Here is a 21482-nt window from a genome sequence, read left to right on the forward strand (position 1 = left end):
TAAAAGCCAGTGTCTGTGACTGGTTTTGAACCCAGGTCCTCTTGACTCCAGGGCCATCTTCTATCTATTGAATCACCAAGCTGCCCATTCCCTGTTCTACCTCTGTTAACTCTATCAAGAATGTAAACTCCTGGGGCAGCTAGGTGGTACAGTGGACAGAGCACCTGCCCTAAAGTCAGGAGGGCCTGAGTTCAAATTTGGTCTCAAACCAAACACTTGACATTTACTAGCTGTGTGACCCTCAGCAAGTCACTTAACCCCAACTGTCTAACAAACAAACAAACAAAAAGGATGTAAACTCCTTGAGGACAGAGAGGCTTTCATTTTTGTCTTTGTATCACTAGCACAGTTCCTTGAACACAGCTGCTACTTAATGAAATGCTCGTTGACTCATTGATAAAGGAAATGACGTTAGACATAAATTGTTATTGAAAAACTCACTGGCTCAGGGGCAGCTAGGTGGTGCAGTGGATGGAACAGTGGCCCTGGATTCAGGAGGACCTGAGTTCAAATCCGGCCTCAGACACATAACACTTACTAGCTGTGTGACCCTGGGCAAGTCACTTAACCCCATTGCCTACCAAAAAAAAAAAAGAAATAAAAACTCACTGGCTCTTGGTGTTTACTGCTTCCCTTTCTAGGTGGCACGATGAATACAGTGCTAGATCTAGGGGCAGGAAAACTTGAGTTCAAATCCAACCGCAAAACAGTGACTAGACCTGGGCAAGTCACTTAACCTGTCTTAGCCTCAGTTTCCTTGATTGTAAAATGGGATAATAATAGCATCTAACTTGTGGAATAGTTGCAAGGATGAAATATTTGCAGGCCGTTTTGCAAACCTTCCTAGCTATTGCCATGAACAGACATTGAACGAATTTACCCGCAGTTAAATATACTCCATCCTTTGCCCTTTTGAAAACCAGGACATTTGCCTGTCTCTAAACCTTTGTTATCTGCTTTAGTCTACATAGTATAGCCATCACACATTCAAACTTGGTTGGTACCTAGGAATGTAATTGGTTTGGGATTGATGGCTTAAACTCATGCAATTCAAATTTCTCTTACTATCTCTTCATTTATCTGGATTTTCAATTTCCTCTTAACTTTTTTTTTCTTCTCCATTCTTTAGTTTGAGAATCATTCTTCTTTACAGAGGGTAGTAGGTGGCATAATTGACAGAGTGCTGAGCCTGGAGTCAGGCCCATCTTTCTGAGTTTAAATCTGGCCTCAGACACTTACTAGCTGTGTGACTCTGGGCAAGTCACTTAACTCTGTTTGCCTCAGTTTCCTCATCTGTAAAATGAGCTGAAGAAGGGAATGGCAAAGCACTCCAACATCTTTGCCGAGAAAACTCCAAATGGGGTCACAAGGAGGCAGAAACAATAACAACTTTTTTACACAGAAAGAAGCAGACTTTAATTCTGGTTTTTTTTTCTTCATCTGTTTTAATCTTCCTCTTTAGCTCAGACTACTGGCCTATTTCTTTCTCATTTCTTCTTTCCCATCTCCAACTTATATGTTTTTTGAATGTCCTTTTTGTTAACCCTCAGCATTTTTTGATAGCCTTAGCTCACAAATGGGCTTTAGTTTTCTGGACACTATTCTTGCAGGCAAGCCTATGGCACTTTCATATTCATCCTTGGATATGTGCCCTCCCTTCCATCTTTTGAACATGACCCTTTAAAATCTGGCCTCAGCTGAGAGCTCCCCATACATCCCCATCAATAAGGCCGCCTCTTTTTAAAAGCATAAAGCGCTTACAAAGTACTTTACAATCATCCTGATTGCTCAGTTCCCCTCATGAAGTAGGTCACCACGGCTTGCTCAATATGAGACAGACGAGGAAAGCACTGAGGGTCACCATCCAGCAAATACATGGCTAAGGAGAAGTACAATGCTAGCTGCTTTTCCAATATTCAAGCGCTAGTAAAAGGGGGTGGGGAGAGAGAGGAAGAATAGCTAAGAGTTATTCCAATTTCCATTTTCATTGATAGAATCCTTTGAAAAAGGCTCAAGGTGAGATGCTGTGACTGCTGGGTGCAGTTAACATGGGGAGCCACAGCCACGTTGGCAGGAACTGCAGATGTAAATTAAAGGAGATACTAGACATTTACTTGATGTCACAGAGACTGCATTGGTATTTTGAAAGAGATCTGTACTGCCTCAAAATAATACTGCATATAGCGTCATCTCCTAATAGAAAACAACAATGATAAGATACAAACTAAGCTAAAGAAAAACCACATACAGCATTCACACTTGGCTAAGGCATGCATGAGAAGGTGAACCCATCTAGCAGTGATTCAGACGTGATGTGGCCTTAGCAACTGGAGCCCAATTCTGTGACCTGAGGTCTTTGAATCAATGGGTACTGTACACAGGGGTGCACATTTCAAAGGTGAGAATGGCGAGGATCATTAAAACCGCATGCAGTACTTTAGCTGCTCAGAAATCTTGAAGCCAGTTGTCTACACACTACTGAATGTTTCTAAGAAGCCCAGCTGTAGGCAAAACTGGCCTAAGGAAACATTATTAAGCACTTGGTTTCTCTGAGTTACTCCAATACCCTCATGGTCAGTAGAATCATCCTGGCCAATGGCTGGGGACCACGGTAGTACACCGAGGCAGTCATGCTATAAAATAGGTATTTTGGGCACTCTGTGGCTTCATGTTCAGTATTCAGTTCACTAAATTCCCGTCTTTTTTTTTTCTTCCTTTCACATAAACTTCTGCTTCCTAGCCATATCCCCCTCACACTGAGCTTACTCAACTGATTTCTTCAACCCTAGTACTGGACTTTATCTTTGTTCCTGTTAAATTTTACCTTATGGGTGATCTTTGGTTTACTAACTGTTCAAGCCTGTTAAGACTCTGTTAAGACTTGGTTCTGTTATTTAATGTACTAACTGTCATCTTGCAGTTGGAGGAGCATAACTTTCGTAGCAGTCCTAAATGGGACACTCAGGTGGCTACTGCTACTTTAGATCCTCCACTACCCTCTCCAAATGCTAAGCAAGATCCTAGGCTTCTCGCAAGCTGGCAGAAGGGGTTTTGAAGCTGGAAGGGACTTTAGTGAACCTCTAGTTTAACTCATTTATAGTTAATGAAACAGACTCAGAGAGGCCCAAATTAAATGACTTTTCTAAAATCTTACAGATAGTAAAAGAAACAGAGTCAAGATTTGAACTCAGGAGCTCTGACTCCATATTCTGGCCTCTTTCCATTATATAACACTGTCATCTCATTGATATACTAAGCTACAAGGGCAGGTACCATCAAGCTATAGTGATTCTTACCCAAACTTAGTCTGGTACATTAACTAAAAGGAAAAGGCTTTAGGTACCAGCATTCAAGTCTTCCAGTAGCCTGAATGGTTAATACACCTTCCCTAGACTCCCAATTCAGGCTCAGGAAAGGATTTAGACAACAGGGTGGATGAAGTCCTGTACTGATACCCAGAGATTATTAGCAACCTCAGAATAGGGCATGTTCTATTTTTTACATTGCCAATTGCCAATTGTCAATTGATGTTCTGCTAATAGGAGGAATCATGGATGCAAGTGTTTATGGACAATGGACAAATGGTTTTCTCAGGTTAAAAAAAAAGTGTGTATTTTGGGGCTTTTCATAATCATTTATGAAGCATTCCCCAAAGAGTCACACCTCATTATAGTATCAGGTATTTCTTATTTTGAGCTTATTTAAGGCAGACCTGCTTAATTTTACTTTGTAATCTCCGGGGCTGGGAGAAAAAAAAAAGAATTATTCATGAGGATTCAAATACAATAAAGGTAGTCAGCCTTAGGGCACAAATAAATTCAAACTGTAATACATGAAGACATTGTTCTGATCCCAATGGCAGGGTGTCCCTGGCTGGCTATATATACTTATTCCCATGGAGATCGTCCTGTTCAAAGGAAAGGCTTTGGAAATGTTCCTTGATGAACAGACATATATACATATAGATCATAATACACAGACACAATTCTGAGACTAATGCTATTTGTCCTCTCTTTCCTTGGCTCAGGATGTATTCTATTAACCAAATGAAGTAGAAATAGCCATAGCTTATCCTGGGTATTGTATTTATGACCAGGGTTTTGGTGGAAATGTTTATTTATAATGATGAATTAGAAGCTAACATAATTCTCTCTCTCTCTCTCTCTCTCTTCTCTCTCTCTCTCTCTCTCTCTCTCTCTCTCTCTCTCTCTCTCTCTCTCTCGTAGAAAAAGTACATCTTTTCAATATGTCAACCCAAACTGATTAGGTGATTTTCCTGATTGTCTCTGCCCTTCCCCTCCAAAAAAAGAGTATCTTGTTTGTAGATTAAATTGATCTGTACTTATAGTTATCCCAGCCACTACTGAAAACCAGAACATTTACCATTTAATAGAGGCTATGTTTTTGTTCCTTTATTAAATGGACTGCTTTTTAGTCCTGCAGTGGCTAAGGACACTGATTTCAGGTGAAAAACATCTTTAAAAATTCTTTTTGGATGTGTTTTCTGAATTGGTGATATTTTCTGGGTTGCTCTCTCTCTTCTCTCTCTCTTTTTCTTTCCCCCTCTCTCTCTTCCCTCCCCCCTTCCCTTTATTTCCATGTGGATTTATCTTTATGAAAATAAATTAGTTCACATCCTCTGCTTTTGAAAAGAACACTCTTGATTCCAAAGTCAATGTCAGTCTTGGTCATAAACATGAGTTGAGAAGATGTGACCCGTGGATCAGGGGCTATCCAAAGGCAATGGCTTGTCCTCAGATGGAAGGATACATTCATGATATTCATGAAACTATTTCTATTCCAGCCTTGCAAAGAGTCTAATTTCCTAGCCCACATTTTACTTGAGACAGGCTGCCCTCCCCTCAAGCATCAGCATCTATATTACCAAAGAAATTTAAGAAAAAAAAAATCCACATTTGTTTCTACTGGCCCATAAGAAATGGTATCTGGATGACTTCCCAGGTGTCCTATTCCAAGCATTTATCACTTCAAAGTTTTTGGTAAACTCTGGCCCAAGATTAGAGTCGTTTCATTGACCCCCCTTTCACTGCACATTTCCCCCACTCCTAACTTGATGATAAAATCACTCTCAAGTTTCACAGATCCTGTGCCATGACTAACTAGCAGTTTCATTAAGTGGGTTATTAACTTGTCAAAGCAGTGATTTTTAAAAAAAAAATCAGCTATGAATCACCCTATTTTATAATCTGGGGCATGTCACTCCAGGCTTGAGACTTCTTTTTGGCAAGTTCCATCCAGGATGGCTGATCTGCGCTGGAATAACTGGCCCTCTTTAGCTGGTTCAGTTCTTTCTCAGTCATCACCTGAGATTGAGCTGCTGGAAAAGAAAAAAAATACTTGAATGGGGAGCTTTCCAAACCATTGCAAACCACTTCTTTTGCTTTGACAATGTCCAAGGAGGTCCTTGCAGGGACACGAATTCCTTCAGATAAATTTTATTTGTATCGAGCAATACTTGTGAAGAGCATCAGACAGATCACATAAACTATTTTGTTTGGGGGCAGGGGGGAAGCATGTGTGAATGCCTGAATGCACATCAGTGTGCTTAGATGACAGAAGTGCTTGAAATAAAATTGCAAGAATAGCCCCCACATCCTTTCTCATAATATTAGGGAAATTTTTCATACCCAGGTTCTGATGAGAAAGTGAAATGCCTCGATGAAGTCCTTCTTTGAGGTGCAGCTTTGCTCTTGGCTTCTGTTCTTCAGCAGTTTTAGCTGGCTGCACCAGAAAAGATTTGCTACGGACAAAGTCGGCTTGTTGCTTAATTCGCTCCTGTGGAGAGATTACAAAAGGGACAAATACTAATAATGTCACTTGTGATCCAGAGATGGGGCAACTCAACATATATGCATATATGGACCCATATACAAGGACCCTATGATTTCCTCTTCATGGAGGACTCCTATTTGCCAGAACCCTTTCTACCTTACATGAATGGCAACCCATCTATTTCTTCAGAGATAAATTTCAGGGCTCTGCCTCAGGCATAGAGAGGTTAAATAATTTTCCTGTCTGTCTCTTTTTCTCTTTTCCACTCTTCCCCCTGCCCCGCATCCAAGCAAATCTGACAGGATCATTGTAGAAAACATGCTGTTCCCCTCCTCAGGATAAAATAAGCCTTCTATAGCTTTCCCTGGATAGCTGGTACTTAAAAGTCAGCTCTTCAGACCGTAGAGATCACTTATCTAATCCAATCCCCTTCATTTTAGAGGGGAAAGTGACTTTCCCAAGGTCACACAGCCAGTAAGGGGTGACAAAGTCTTGTTGTTCTGACTGTTCTTCCACTCCACTGACCTTCAGAACTTAATGCTTAGGTTAATGACTTACACCTTTTTCGTGACATTCTATCATTATTCATTAACTTTTTTGCCACATCATGCTCACTCCAGTGGCAAATACTTCATTTTAAAATTAGAATTTTTAGAAGAAATACATGATAACTTAGTATCACAGATTTATAGCAGGAAAAGATTTTAGAGGTCATGTAATCCATCTCCCTCATTTTAAAGATGGGAAACTGAAGCCCCAAGAAGGTAAGTGACAGGTAACACAGGTGATAAGGACAGAATACAGGAGATTCTGATCTCAAATCCTGTATGTTTTTCTACCACACTCTACTGAATGGACAACTAGCTACAATCTCAGCTATTGCAAAAGTAGGCTAAGAAATCACAGATATGTTACCCTTAACCTAGCCTAGCCCTCCATTGTCTTACCTCCCTATGGCCTCAGGCCACTTCCCACCCTTAATCCTAGACTCCGTTCTCCTTAGGCCTTGTGGTCAGGTCCCTGGCGTTCTGTTCACTCCAAACTACTTGGCCACTCCTTGATCCCTCCCACAGTCTTTCTGTATTTAAGGTCCATCTTGTCTCCATTAAGGTGCTCAGATTCTTTAAGAATCTAGCAAACAGCTCACATATGTTCAGATTCCTTAAGAGTCTGGCCAATATGGCAGATCTTTAATAAATCTTTGTCTTTGGCTGAAAAAAAATCACAGATGTTTGTCTATATAATCTACACGTTTATTTTTGAAACACCCTCATAATTGTGCCCCTGGGTTGCAGGCAACTTCTCAATCTGAGATTTTAAGTGGAAATATAGAACCAGGTCCTGCTGAATCTGTCAACCTTATCATTAACACACAATTTCAAATGCTTCTTATCTCAATGTGTCAGCCCAGAAACGAATTTGAGACTATTAGGGGAAAATCAGCCCTAACCAACCCAGCTGCTTGGGTTGGAAAGAACAGCTTCCATTCCGGAATGCAAAAATGAACCTCTAATTCCTAACCCAGGAGCCACGTGTAAGGAATAATCAGCAGCCAATCAGAAGCTCTTCTCAGCGGAGGCCCCAGCATGAAGCCTGTGCCTCCAGGAGCATTCAGGTCTCATTTATCACAGTGCAAGAAGCCAGAATGGAGCTGTTGACATTGTCACCAGGCGTCAAACTGAGAAGTTATTTTTAACCTTGTTTCATTTCTCCAGATGCCAAGCGTCGTTGCCTAGGCAACAGGGAGACAGTGAGAGATTTGACTCCTTTTTGCCTAAGTGAATCACTCTCAGATCTCTGACTCATTGAGAGAAAGGGGGCGGGTTTGTGGGTTTCCCCCCAAATATAACATAGTTACAAATCATGCATCAGCACATAACTTTCCCACAGAGCTCTGGGTTTTTTTTTTTAAATCAAAATGGCTACTATAATTTAGTAACTTGGTTGCCACATTGTGATTTCGGAGCCCATCTCCCACAGTCAGTGGGTTGTTTTGTTTTGTTTTGTTTTTTAATCAAAATGGGTGCTATAATTTGGTAACTCAGTTACCATACTATGCTTTCAATGCCTGCAGAATCACTGAGCACCCGTCACTTCAGGCATCAAAAGTGACCAAACCTACATGCTTTTACTGTGGTAAAATACCTCTGGTATACACATTGTTTTTCTACAGTAACAAAAAGAAAAGGATAAAAGTTCTTTTTCTAAGTACCTCTTTTCTATCCAGGTCTCCACTCGGCTTTTCTGTGTCCGACTTTGTGGCTGGTGTTTCAGGCTTTTCCTCCTTGCGCAGCTGCTGTTCTCGTGAGCCCCTACGCTTCTGCCTGGCTAGAGTAATCCAGGGTGGCAGTGAGTGGCCCTCTGAGGCTCCAGTGGTTGATGCTGGGGATGGCATGTTTTTCTCTGTGGGTGGATTCATAAGGTTATTTGATAGAAGTCCTCTACCCTTTTTGATTTGACCTTTTGTCGTGAGCTGCATTGCTCTATAAACACCCTCTCTATCATTATTGCTTTGGGAAGATTTGAGAGACTTTGGGGTGAGACCCATGTGAATTTATTTTAGGTAGCTTTTTGTTTTATTCTAAGATGCAAAGATATCAAAGACATCAAATTCAATGAAGATATCAAGTTAGTCTATTTGGAATGGAAAGAGAGAGAGAGAGAGATGTGACTACCTCTAGGATCAGCACAAAATTTTAAATATACTGTCTGGCTTTTTTGGGGTTTGTTTTTTTTTTTGGCTTAGATCTGTAATTTTGTCAGGAAGGAAGGACAGGAGGGATAGAGGAAGGAAAAAAGAAAGGAAGAAAAAGGCAGAAGGGAGGGAAAGAGGAAACAAGCATTCCCTTTACAAATAGTATGTCATCTGAGCCTCACAACAACCCTGGGAAGTAAGTACTATTATTATCCTCATTTTATAGTTGAGGAAACACAATGGTTACGTGACTTTCTCAGGGTCACATGGTTAGTAAATTCCTGGGACTGGGTTTGAACTTAGGTCCCCTGACTCTGGCTCAGAATTCTATCCACAAAAACTCCCTTTATTGACACAGACTGGCAACTTCTCAGTAACTTACAGTCTTAGAAGATTGTTTAGGGTTAATGAGAGTTTGAGTGACTTGTCCATGATCACACAGTAAATCTCAGAGGCAGGTTTTGAACCCAGGTCTTCTTGACTTCAAAGTGTCTTTTGATCCACTGCATCAGGGGTGGGGAACCTGTGGCCTCAAGGCCACATGTGGCCCTCTAGGTCCTCAAGTGTGCCCCTTTGACAGAATCCAAACTTCACAGAACAAATCCCCTTAATAAAAGAATTTGTTCTGTAAAACTTGGACTCAGTCAAAAGGCTACACCCAAGGACCTAGAAGGCCACATGTGGCCTCAAGGCTGCAGGTTCCCCACCCCCGCTGATTACACCATGCTGTTTTTCCCAAGATAGTAAATCTTTACCAAGCACTTGACATTTTTTGCTCACAGTTGCTTTTTAACATTTAACAGACCATTTATTAAACAAGTATTTTAAGAACCTACTACATCTAAGGTACACACTAAGTTCCTTTTGCTTTTAAAATTAATAAGCATAGTATATCTTTTTTAAAAAAGTGTTTCTTAATGACAACGTTGACATATTTAGTTTCCTAACCAAGCAGCAAGGAAATAATAGCTTGAAAAAATAGCCTGTGATTTGAAACCAGGGCTTTGTGGACCATATATCTGCTTTAACATGTTGTTCAGTCATTTTTTAGTTGCGTCTGACTCTTCATGATCCCATTTGACCTTTCCTTGGAAGAGATAGTGGAGTGGTTTGCCAGTTCCTTCTCCAGCTCATCTCACAGATGAGGAAACTGAGGCGAACAGGGTTAAATGACCTGCCCAGGGTCACACAGTTAGTAAGTGTCTGAGGCCAGATTTGAACTCAATCTTCCTGATTCCAGGCCCAGTGTTCTACCTACTATTCACCTACCCTGTCAAAATCAGGACTTAAGAAAAATTATTTCAGTATGAACCAGAGTGGGGAGAGATTTGAGGCAGGGAGACCAAGTAAACCTTCTCAATAATCTAGGAGAGAGGTGATGAAGGCCAGGATGAGGTAGTCCTTGGTAGCTTGTATTGTTCCTTCTTTATAACATCCATATTTTGATTATTCCTCTGAAGGCAATACAGAAACTAAAGGAGAAGAGGCATTGGTCTTAGGAAGGAAGAAAACAAGAAAACCATGCCATTATCTTTGCCAAAATGGGGTCACAAAGAGTTGAACACAACTGAAAAAATGAGTCATCAACAACAACAACAACAACATATAGAGATACTAGGTGCCCTAGTGAAAGAAGATCTCGGGATAGATTTTTTTTTACCTAATATATGTACTAGCATAGCTCCTGACACATACTTGTTCAGTTGTTTCAGTCATGTCTGACTCTTCATGACCCCATTTAGGGTTTTCTTGGCAGAGAGACTGGAGAGGTTTGCCATTTCCTTCTCCAGCTCATTTTACAGATGAGGAAACTGAGGTAAACAAGATTAAGGGATTTGCCGAGGGTCACATAGCTGGTAAGTTTCTGAGGCCAGATTTAAACTCAAGGAAAATGAGTCTTCTTGATTTCAGGCTTAGCACTCTATATACACTGCCAAAACAGATTCATGGACCCTAGGTTAAGAACTCCTGTTATGATTGTTCAGTTGTTTCAATCATGTCCAACTCTTCATGACCCCATCTGGGGTTTTCTTGGCAAAGACACTGCAGTGGTTTGTCATTTCCTTCTCCAGTTGATTTTACAGATAATGAACAAGGTTCAAATCCTATTTGTGACACTTACTACCTATGAGACCTTAGGCAAGAAATTTAATCTCTTTGGGCCTTGGTTTGGGCCTCATTTGTAAAATTAAGGGATTGGACTATATGACCTTTGAGGGACTTTCCAGTTCCAGATCTATAATCCTGTCATTCACTTAAGCTTTTTGGACCTCAGTTTCCTCATCTGTAAAACAAAGGGGTTATGGTAAATTATCTTTAAGGTTTCTTCCATCTGTGGCATCTTTAGGACAGGGAACTAATGATGAGGGAAAGATGTAAATTGGTAGCTGCCCTCCAATTTGGGGTGTCTAGGAGTTCAACACCTAAGGCATGAAAAATTTCAGTGACTTACTTGTGCAGGTGGCATAGTATTTATCAGAAATGAGATTTGAACTCAGATCTTCTTGACATGAAGGCAACACTGCCTCTCATCAGCATGAATAAGTTTATAAGAAACTCTCCTGAGAGCAGGGGAAAGGAGAGAAAAGCATTAGGAGTGTGGTGGGTTACAGAGAGGAAAAGGGAGCAGAAACAGGAGTCTGAGAGTACCAGGAATCGACCATTCATGTTGCAATTTTTTCTAGGTTTAGCTCAGGTAGTTTTTCCTTGGACCATGTCCTCCTCTAGGGACATTAAAGTAGAACAGGAAAAGTACTGGATTCGGGAGTTATAAGACCCAGGTTTCCTACTCAGCTGTGGGATTTGTACAAAGAAGTTGGTGCAGGGTGGGATATGCTCTAGAAACCTAAAAACATGAAGGAGTCTTCTGAAGGAAACAAGGGGACCGGTCTAAAGAAATCAGAACAGATACAGGGAATTTGTTCAATTCTACCAGAGGTAGCTTTGTTTGTCTTTTGTTTTCAAAGAGTTCTAAGGACATTACAGATGATGTCTTGATTTGCCTGTGAATTGGATTTAAGTGAGGCAGAACTATACAAAGTTGTCCACCTCATTCTCTCTTCCAGAGCCATCAAAGTCCAATCGCAGGACAAAATTGAGATAGGGCCTATTGAATAGAGTACCAGGCCTAGAATAAAGAAGATCTGAGTACAAATTCAGCCTCAGACATCTGCCATCTGTGTGTGGCCCTGGGCAAATCACATAACCACAGCCTGCCTCAGTTTCCTCATCTATAAGATGGGGATAATAATAATAGTATCTACTTCCCTGGGTTATGGTACAGATCAAATGAGATTATATTTGCATAATGCTTAGCACATAGTAGGCATGTAATAAATGCTTGTTCCTTCCCCTCAGATTAAGGAAAGAAATATATAGAAGATGGAAGCAAGAGCAGATTACTGAAGACAGATAAAAAAAAAACTTGGCATGGTTCTATGAGAATGTCAAGAACTCCATAGCCCAGAATAAGCTAGGCAAAATGAGCTGAGGCTTGCAATCAGTGATAAGCAGAACAAGAAGGGCTAGTCTTAGCTATATTGGACTAAGAAAGATAATAGAAAGGATAAGATCAATGCTGGGGGAAAAGGCAAACTTTACCCTGATAAAGGGGAGAGAAGGTGAATTCTACCAACCATGGGAAGGTAAGCTTGATCTTAATTCTTAGCAAAATTTTAAAAGGCATTATTATAGGGGATGATTTTTAAGTCCTTTTTAAAATAAAGGAAGTACTAATCACTAGGAACTAGCATGGGCTCATCAAGGACAAATTATAATAGTGGCAAACTAATTTTTTTTTGTATGTCTGTTAGACTGGTAGATCAGGGGAATTTCAAAGACAAAGTATATCTGAATTTCAGCAAGGAATTTGAGAAAATCCTCTATGATAGTCTTTTAGAGAGAACTGTTCGTTGCATGTACAATTAAGTGGATTCTGAACTGATTGACCAACCAGACCCAAAGAGTATCAATTAATGGCTCAGGGTCAATCAAGGGGAAGTTGCTGGCAGAATATGATGTCTGCTCTCTCCTTGGCCTTGTTATGTTTAACATTTTTATTGACGACTGGATGAAGGATTAGATAGCCTGCTTACTGCATTTGCAGATGACGTGAAGCTGGGACAGACAGGCAGTTAATATATGAGATGGAAGAACTGGCATCTGAAAAGATCAGTAAGCCAGAACAATAGAGCAAATCTAATATAATTAAGTAGAAATAAACTGAAAGTCCTGTTTGTTGTTATTCAGTCATCTCTGCCTCTTTGTGACCCCATGGGCCATAGTGTCCATGGAATTTTCTTGGCAAAGATACTGGAGTGATTTACCATTTCCTTCTCCAGCTCATTTTACAGATGAGGAAACTGAGGTTAAGTGACTTGCCCAGAGTCACACAGCTACTTAAGTGTCTGAGGCTAGTTTTGAACTCAGGTCTTCCTGACTCCAAGCCTAGCAGTCTAACCACTGAGCTACTTAGCTGCCTCCTTGAAAATCCGATATTTAGGGGCAGCTAGGTGGCACAGCGGATAGAGTGCTGGCCTTGGAGTCAGGAGGACCTGAATTCGAATCCGGCCTCAGACCAAACACTTGACACTTACTAGCTACATGACCCTGGGCATGTCACTTAACCCCAACTGCCTTAAAAAAAAAAAGAAAATCCTATATTTGGGTTAAAAATAATCAGCTGTAGAAGTACAGGATAAGGAAGATACACCAAATGAAGTGAAGAAAATCTGGGGATTTTAATTACATTGTTATCTTAATATACGTCAACAAGTGTGATACAGCAGACAACAGACACAATCCAATGTTTGGTTCCATGAGTGGAGGCATAGTATATAAAAGGGGAAAAGTGATACTGTCCTGCTATCATCTGTCCTAGGTGGGTCACATCTGGGATATTTCCTGTAGTTCTCAGTGCCACATTTTTGGGACAACATTGATGAACTTGTCTAGAAAAGGGTCTTTAGAAGAGTCAGAGGCCTTGAAACACATAAAGATTAATTGAAGAAAGTGGCAATTTTAAGCTTAAAGAACAGGTTTCAGGGGAACATAACTGTTTTCAAGTATCTGAAAAGCTTTCATGTGATCCATTATGCTTACGTTAATTCATACAACACCATTTTTTTTTACAGGTGGAAAATATTTTATTCTTTACCTATTGTTGCCTAGATACTGTCCCTAAAACTACCTTCAGTTTCCTGTGGATATATCTGATGATGTATTTCTCAAAAATAATTTTTAAACAGATTTTTAAACAGATTTTAAACAAGATGTCAGATGTAGCTGTACAAGGCAAGACAGTTTATTCCTGAACAGGAGACCGACCCTGTATTTGCTACATTTGAACAAATGCCTTCACTGGAAGGACAAAGTGAAGATCCAGATAGCCAAAATAGTCTTGCTGAAATGAAAAGAAGTATCTGGATATGTGTATGTGTGTTACTTTCTCTCGTTCTCTGTGTGTGTGTGTGTGTGTGTGTGTGTGTGTGTCTGTGTCAAATGAAGATACACATACACATATATATGTATTAACATCTATCTCAGAGGGTTGTCAGGAGCCAATGAGAAGACCTATGTGCAATGATTTGCAGTCTTAAAGATCTAATTGTGGGCATGTACTCTTTCAGTCCATATAGATATATGTACGTATGTGTATATGCACATATGTATATGTGTGTATATAGAAATATATAGATAGAAATGTCCATATATGCATATATTTCACTCTCCAAATGTAATATATAACATTCTATAATACACATATAATATAGACTTCTTTCTCCATATATATGTTTACATACGGAGAGAGAAAGCAAGCATACTTATAATGTTTTTAAAGTTGCACCTGTGATATAGGTGCTATCATTATCCCAGTTTTATAGATGAGGAAACTGAGGCAGAAAGAGGTTAAGTGACTTGCCCAGGATCTATAGCTAGCAAAGTCTCTCTGGTAGTACTTGAAATCAGGTCTTTCTGACTCCAAGTCCAGTGCTTTCCACCATACCACCTTGCTGGTATGTACACACACACACATACACAGAAATATACTTACATATGTGTATATACATATACATATATTCATATGTATACATGTATAAGTATATTGCAACAGTGTTGTCAAACTCGAATAGAAATGGATCCCTGCAGCCATAGCTGACTTAGAAAACCATAAATTAACATGATCTATATTTTATTATACTTTTATTTATTTTGTTAAACATTTCCTAATTACACTTTAATTTGGTTTGTGCTACACTAGCCTTCAGACTGTAAGTTTGTCACCTCTATTGTACAAGATGCATTCTGTATAGATATGCTACATATCCTTATGTGTTGTGACTTCATTAATATGAGGATGATTTTATATATACTGGTGGTACAGTGGTGCCAAGCCTGGAATGAGGAAAACTTCTGGAGTTCAAATCTTGCCTCAGACATTTCCTAGCTGTGTGACCCTGGGCAAGTCACTTAACCCTGTTTCCTCAGTTTCCTCATCTGGAAAATGAGCTGGAAAAGGAAATGGCAAACCACTCCTGTATCTTTGCCAAGAAAACCCCAAATGGGGTCACAAAGAATCAGACCCGACTGAAACCAGTAGCAATCAGCAAGTGTTCCACTACAACTCTATTTACAGTGCCCCAGGATGAAATGTATATTTTGGGTTAGATGAAGCTCCCTTCTATATGCTGCCTCACAGATCCATGGAACTAGGTACAAGGCAGGTCAAAATCTCATCTCTCCTCAATACATTTATAAAAAGTCTTTTCCTTTTTCTGCCTGTCCAAACTGATGGCTATCTTGGAAGATATGCCAAAACTGCTAACAAGCACCAATATTTTGTACCACACAAGTATATAAAAACTGGAGAGCTTCAGCTACACATTTTTTTTCAAGAAGCAGCTTCCAACTATCTGTTGTGACTAATCCATTTTGCATATAATTAAAAAAAATAAACACAAGTAAAATTTTGACTGCAGTACACAAAATCCAACATCAAGGCCTATACACTCAGATTTTCTTTTTTTCTTTTGGCTAGGCAATGGGGTTAAGTAACTTGCCCAGGGTCACACAGCTAGTAACTGTTACGTGTCTGAGGTAGAATTTGAACTCAGGTCCTCCTGAATCCAGGGTTGGAGCTCTATCCACTGCCACCTAGCTACCCCCATACACTCAGATTTTCAATGGCACCATTTCCATTCGGACCAAGCTAGTATCTCACAAGAACTGAAAAAATCAGTGTGGCCAGTCCTCAGAGTGAAATATTTTTAAAGACATTCAGTTGTCTTCCTGAGGTCTGAACCAGCTAACTTTGCAGTTTGGCCCTCTTGGTTGATGACAGTTATTTCAGATTTCAATCTTCTTTTCACCCCTTAGAATTCATTCTCAAGCTGTGGCTTCCTCTTTCACAATGAATAACTTGAGAAAACTAGGCTTCATTACTTTTCAAGACAAAGATCTTTCAGTGGAAAACAACCAATACTTGGAAAGCAAGACAGTGCTATGATTCTGATTGAATAGTAATCTACTTTCCCCTGTAAACCACTATCATTTCCTTTGCCCTACCTAAGAAAATAGGACTTTTAAGAAGACCTCTTTTCTATAAGTTGGCACAGAAGAGAGAGAGAAACCTGTTGATAATGTGATGACTATTGCCACGGTCACCAATTCAGAGCACATTCTTAGTGTTTCAACATTTTTGGGGAAAGATAACTTTTTATCTAACTTCAATGAATAGTATCTCAAAATTCATTTTTCAGAGTACTTCCATTGGTAGAGGGAGTTTTCTCATCCAGAAGTTAACGATATCAATGAAAACATAGACCCTTATTCCTTGTAGAGTAAACTTGGTCACATGACAAGTTGATGGTTAAAAATGGATAAATGATAGGCTTTTTTTGTTTCAGTTTTTATAAATGGAATTACATAAAACATAGTTGGCAAAGTTATTACAGACTGCAGTATAATAAAAAAATCTAGGCTCTATTTAGGAAAATATCTTTAAATTTCTTGCATAAGTTTTTTTTTAACCATCTTTGGATTAATTCAAGGACTGTTCTCTTAATGCTGTAAATTGCTATAAAAAAAAGTACTTGTGATTTCTCTTTTGTGATGCATCTCTTAAAAGGATGAAAAAGCGATGTCCCAGGTCTTTGGGCCCTTCAGTTCCTAAGTTGTTATTTAGTCATTTTCAGTCATGGCTGACTCTTTGTGACCCCATTTGGGTGTTCCTGGAAAAGATACTGGAGCGGCTTGCCATTTCCTTCTCCAGCTCATTTTACAGATGAGGAAACTGAGGCAAACTGGGTGAAAGGACTTGCCCAGGGTTACACAGATAGTAAGTTTCTGAGGCCAGATCTGAACTCAGGAAATCTCCCTGTTTTGAGACCCAGCACTCTAACCACTGTGCCACCTAACTGCCTCTTTATTAGGAATACTTGGGTAGCAGTAAAGCCAGAGTGGTTTGGTGCTGTATTTTGCCAGTGGAAAATTCAGTCTATCACAAAAGTCCACTATGCTAACATTATATTAGTATACCATACCTAAGCCACACAGGTTTTAAAATATTGCTGAAGACCCAGACACTTGGATTTGCCTTTTTATTTTTTAAGTCCTACTAATATTCTTTTGAAATTCAGGCCTAATTTAGTGTTCTTCCCCCTAATAAGTCCTAGGCTGATGTCTCATTGTGGAATTCAGTTGATTTTAAGCTCTTGAAGGCTACACTAAAAGAATATGAATTTTGCTCTGTCCTACTACGTTGGAAAGGCTTTCAGAATAGACCTGATGGCAGTCTCTGTGTGTGTCTGTCATCCTAAGACCAGGCAGCAAAGCACAGAAATGATTTTAGGCCATTATTTATTTCAGGTAGGTGGCACAGTGGATAGACTGCCAGGCCTAGAGTCAGGAAAACTCATCTTTCTGAGTTCAAATCCAGCCTCAGACACTTGTTAGCTGTGTGACCGTGGACAAGTCATCTAATCCTGTTTGACTTAGTTTCCTCCTCTGTAAAATGAGTTAGAGAAGTAAATGGTAAACCACTCCAATATCTTTGCCAAGAAAACCCCAAATAAAGTCATGAAGAGTAATACACAACTGAAAACAACTGAACAATTTATTTCAAAAGAAATAAAAAGGGTTTGAGGTGTGGACCCATGAAAAGTATCCACAAAGATGAAATCATGGATCATTCAGAGTATCAAGTTAGAACTTTGACGCCAAGAAGATCCTTTCTGTTCCATTTAGAAACGACAGGTTATATTTTCCACATTATATTTTTGAATAAGGTTGTTGTCAGTCGGGGAATGAAAACCAACTGAAGGGAGTCCATTTCTTTCATTATCAACCTGCCTTTCTCATCCATTTCACTTCCCCCTCAGCAATGGAATAATCTCTAGTATCCCTTGACCTACTTGCCTTTTCTAATTACTGTTCTCCCTCCCATGTCTCAATCCAATTTATCTTCTCACTCATACCTCTGAAGCTCTATAACTTTCTGTTTCCCCTGCTGTTTCTATTTCCCATCCTAAAGAGTTCCTCAAGCCAGTATGGACAGTGATTTTAATAAGTTCTGTTACCAAGCTGTGCTGTAGGCCATAATTAATCTTTCTTTCTTTTTTTAATAAGGGATACACATAAGATGATTTCCTTTTCTAATCATAAACCAGAAATAATTTATGCCTGTTTTCCTCATACTTCTTTTTTTATCCCAACTCGGAATCCTAAGATCACAGATTATAATATTGGAAGGGACCTAAGAGGCCATCTAATGCCTTCCTTTGTTTTCTAGATGGGGACACTGAGGAGATTAGGTGATACGTCCAAGGTCCCACAAGTGGTGGAGGTAGGATTGATTCCTCGCTTGTAGGATAGTTTGAGATTTAATACTTCTAGATTCCCTTCTTTCTCACTCTTTTATTATTTCCCTTGAAATTCTTAACTGTTAGTTTCTCCAGGTAAATTTTAATAATTTTTGCCTGCTCTATAATGTTTTGGTAGTTTGGTATCTCATTAAATAAGTAAGTTAATTTAGCACTATTATAATTAGCATTATATTTTCTTTTATTACACATGAGCAATTAACATTTTTCTAATTTATGTCTATTTCTTTAAAGAATGTTTGTAATTATACTTATTTAAATCCCATGTGGAGCGGCTGGGTGGAGCAGCAGCAAATAGAGCACCAGGCCTGGAGGCATGAAGACTAGTTTTCTTGAGTTCAAATCTGATCTCAGAAACTTACTACTGTGTGACCCTAGGCAAGTGACTTCACACACTTCACAGGAAAAAATGCTTTGTGGTCAAACCAAATAAAAAGCCATCCGCACAAACAGGTGGGTTACACTCAGAAACTGAAGGGCAGTTGGTGATATAGTGAATAGAATGTCGGGCCTGGAGTCAGGAAGACCTAAGTTCAAATCCAGCCTCAGATACTTACTAGCTGTGTGACCCTGGGAAAGTTACTTCATCCCGTTTGCTTCAGCTTCCTTATTTGTAAAATATTCTGGAGAAAGAATGGCAAATCACTCCAGTATCTTTGCCCAGAAAATGCCAAATGGGGTCAGGAGGAGTCAGAAAAGACTGAACTTCCACGTGTATCTTGGTAGATTAAATTCCTTCAGATTTTGTTATCATGTGTTTGTGTGTATATTTATCTGGTGCTTTTCTTATTCAATAGAAGACTTAAAATGAACCAGAAGAAAAAGATATTTTAATCAGTTTTCCATTTAGAAAAATCATTACAAAATATGACTCATTATGGCATAATTTATGAAAAGCCAAAGTTGGTTTTTTTTAATTTTTAGAGGAGAAGAAATGAAATTAATTTTTGTTGTTGTTGTTGTTGATTAAAGCCTAAAAATGTATGGTTTATTTTGGTGAATATCTAAAGTAAAGGAGAATGCTTTAAGTTTATCAAAGCTGGTCAGCTCAACCTCTCCCAGTAATAGTTTCCACCAGTGAAAGTAATTTAATGTAGAAATGTTAAGAAAATGCTGTGAGAAAGGTTGATATAATATGTATGTGCATGCATATATACATACACATATAAATGCATATATATATATATATATAGTATGTATATATCATATAATATTTTACATATATTGAAAAATGTGTGTGTGTGCTCATGTGAAGCTAGGTGGCACAGTAGATAGCATGCTGGGCCTGGAGTCAGGAAGACTCCTCTTCCTGAGTTCAAATCCAATCTTAGACACTGACTAGCTGTGTGACCCTGGGCAAGTCCCTTCACCCTGTTTGCCTCAGTTTCCTCATCTGTAAAATGAGCTGGAGAAGGACATGGCAAACTGCTCTAGTATCTTTGCCAAGAACCCATGCCAAATGAGGTCATGCAGAGCCAGACATGGCTGAAACAACATAAGGACACCAAGAACAACCATTACAGTCATCAAGTATTGTCTGGGCTTCAGGCTAGACTCCCCTAGACCTATGAAAAAGAATTAGTCCAGGTGTTTTAAAGACCTAATCTTGGTTCTGCTGCTTAATAATGAGCCCAGGGACCTTGGGCAAGTCCTATGGAAGAAAGAAGAAACAGTGGAATATTTTCAAATGGGAGGATTTAGCGGTGTGATTCTGGGCAAGCGCACATCTGTCAAATGAAGTTAACAATACCTCCTATTGTTGTTGTGAGGATCAAGTGAGATAATATTTGTAAAATACTCAGCACAGTGTGGGGCACATTCCTTCCTGTTTTGCTCTTTCCCTACCACGTCTCTACTATTCCGGTTGTTCCACTTCCTCCAGTTCCTCTTGGCAATTTAATCCATTTTCAGAATCAGAGGTCATGGGACCATGTATCTAGGACTCAGAGGTACCTCAAAGACCATTCTGTTCAATCTCTTTATTTTATATATCACTATACTTAGACCCCTGAAAGTTAAGTGAGTTGCCCAAGCTCACATGGGTAGTGTCAGAGGTGGGAGCCAATGCTTTTCCCACAGTACCATGTTACCCTGTTGCCATCTGGATTTTGTCATGCCTACCACTGAAATCTTTAAAAAAAAATTCCTAGCATTTTTCCTTCTTTTCCCTTTTTATCCCTACTTTCCCCTTTTCTTGCTCCTTTATCCTTCTTGAAGGGAGGAGGTTGAGAGAGTGAAGGGTGCTATTTGGTGTAGACTATGGGACTACTAGTTAACAATCCTCAAGCAAATCAGCTTGGGAAGGTATTTCCTGTTGAAGGCTCTCCCAGAACATGAAATTTCAAGAGATAGCCACTGTCTTCAAATCTAGACAACTGAACTGGTCACCCTGGTCTTTAAATCAGCACTGACACCTTGACCTTTTTGTTAGCCAGCTCTGCCCTCTGTTTCCCATTAATTTCCCCCAGACTCCCATCTGGCCAGACTTTCCCAGTCCTGACTGCTGCCTACCCTATTCCTGACTACCTATTCCCTGAAAAAATCTCCAGCTTGTTGCCAGTTCTAGAATTAGAATTAGGCAAGTGGGGTCTTGTCCCAATTACTGGAATTTATAGGAGCCAGTTATACTATTACTAGCTAGCTGGTAATCAGAGATAATTTAGTTACTGGCATCAAATGCAAAAAACCAGCCAGACCTCAAAGGGCATAGTCGTTTTGTTTCCCAAACACTACCCCTGCTAGGCCCTAGGGTCTATTCTTAAATACTTTAAAAGTTACTTTTCTCTATTTCTCTTCGAGCTGCATAATTCGAAGAATACTTCCTTTTTACACACATATCTCACCAGGTACAGTTTTTTTGGAGCCAAAATCTCAGTAAACTGATGTTTATTTTCTGGACAGTAATTTACAATGGTAATTCACTTTTATATTGCAGGTAATTAACTTCCTTAAAGTTTATAGTCTGTTAAACCTTATCAGCTAGGCTTCTGCAAGTGAACCGTACAGTTGAGGGCACCAGACTACGGTGGGAGAACCATTATCATCATAAAGCACTCTCTGCTTTAGCTCTCAGCATGCCTTAGGCAAAGGCACTGGCTTCTGCAGCTAAATCCATT

General features: G+C 39.5%; 1 protein-coding gene across 1 annotated transcript in view; it reads right to left on the reverse strand.

Moving 5' to 3' along the window:
• CRACDL (CRACD like) overlaps nt 1-21482 on the reverse strand; it is a 97791-nt gene that overhangs the window by 12170 nt on the left and 64139 nt on the right. The window contains 3 exon segments of the mRNA XM_078146373.1: nt 5195-5338; nt 5649-5796; nt 8006-8196. Of these exon segments, the coding sequence (XP_078002499.1) occupies nt 5196-5338; nt 5649-5796; nt 8006-8196 (482 nt within the window). The 3' untranslated portion in view covers nt 5195.

Source organism: Phascolarctos cinereus, unplaced genomic scaffold, assembly GCF_003287225.1.
Source record: "Phascolarctos cinereus isolate Bilbo 61053 unplaced genomic scaffold, phaCin_HiC Scaffold_726;HRSCAF=1367, whole genome shotgun sequence".
In the NCBI taxonomy this organism is placed as follows: Eukaryota; Metazoa; Chordata; class Mammalia; order Diprotodontia; family Phascolarctidae; genus Phascolarctos; species Phascolarctos cinereus.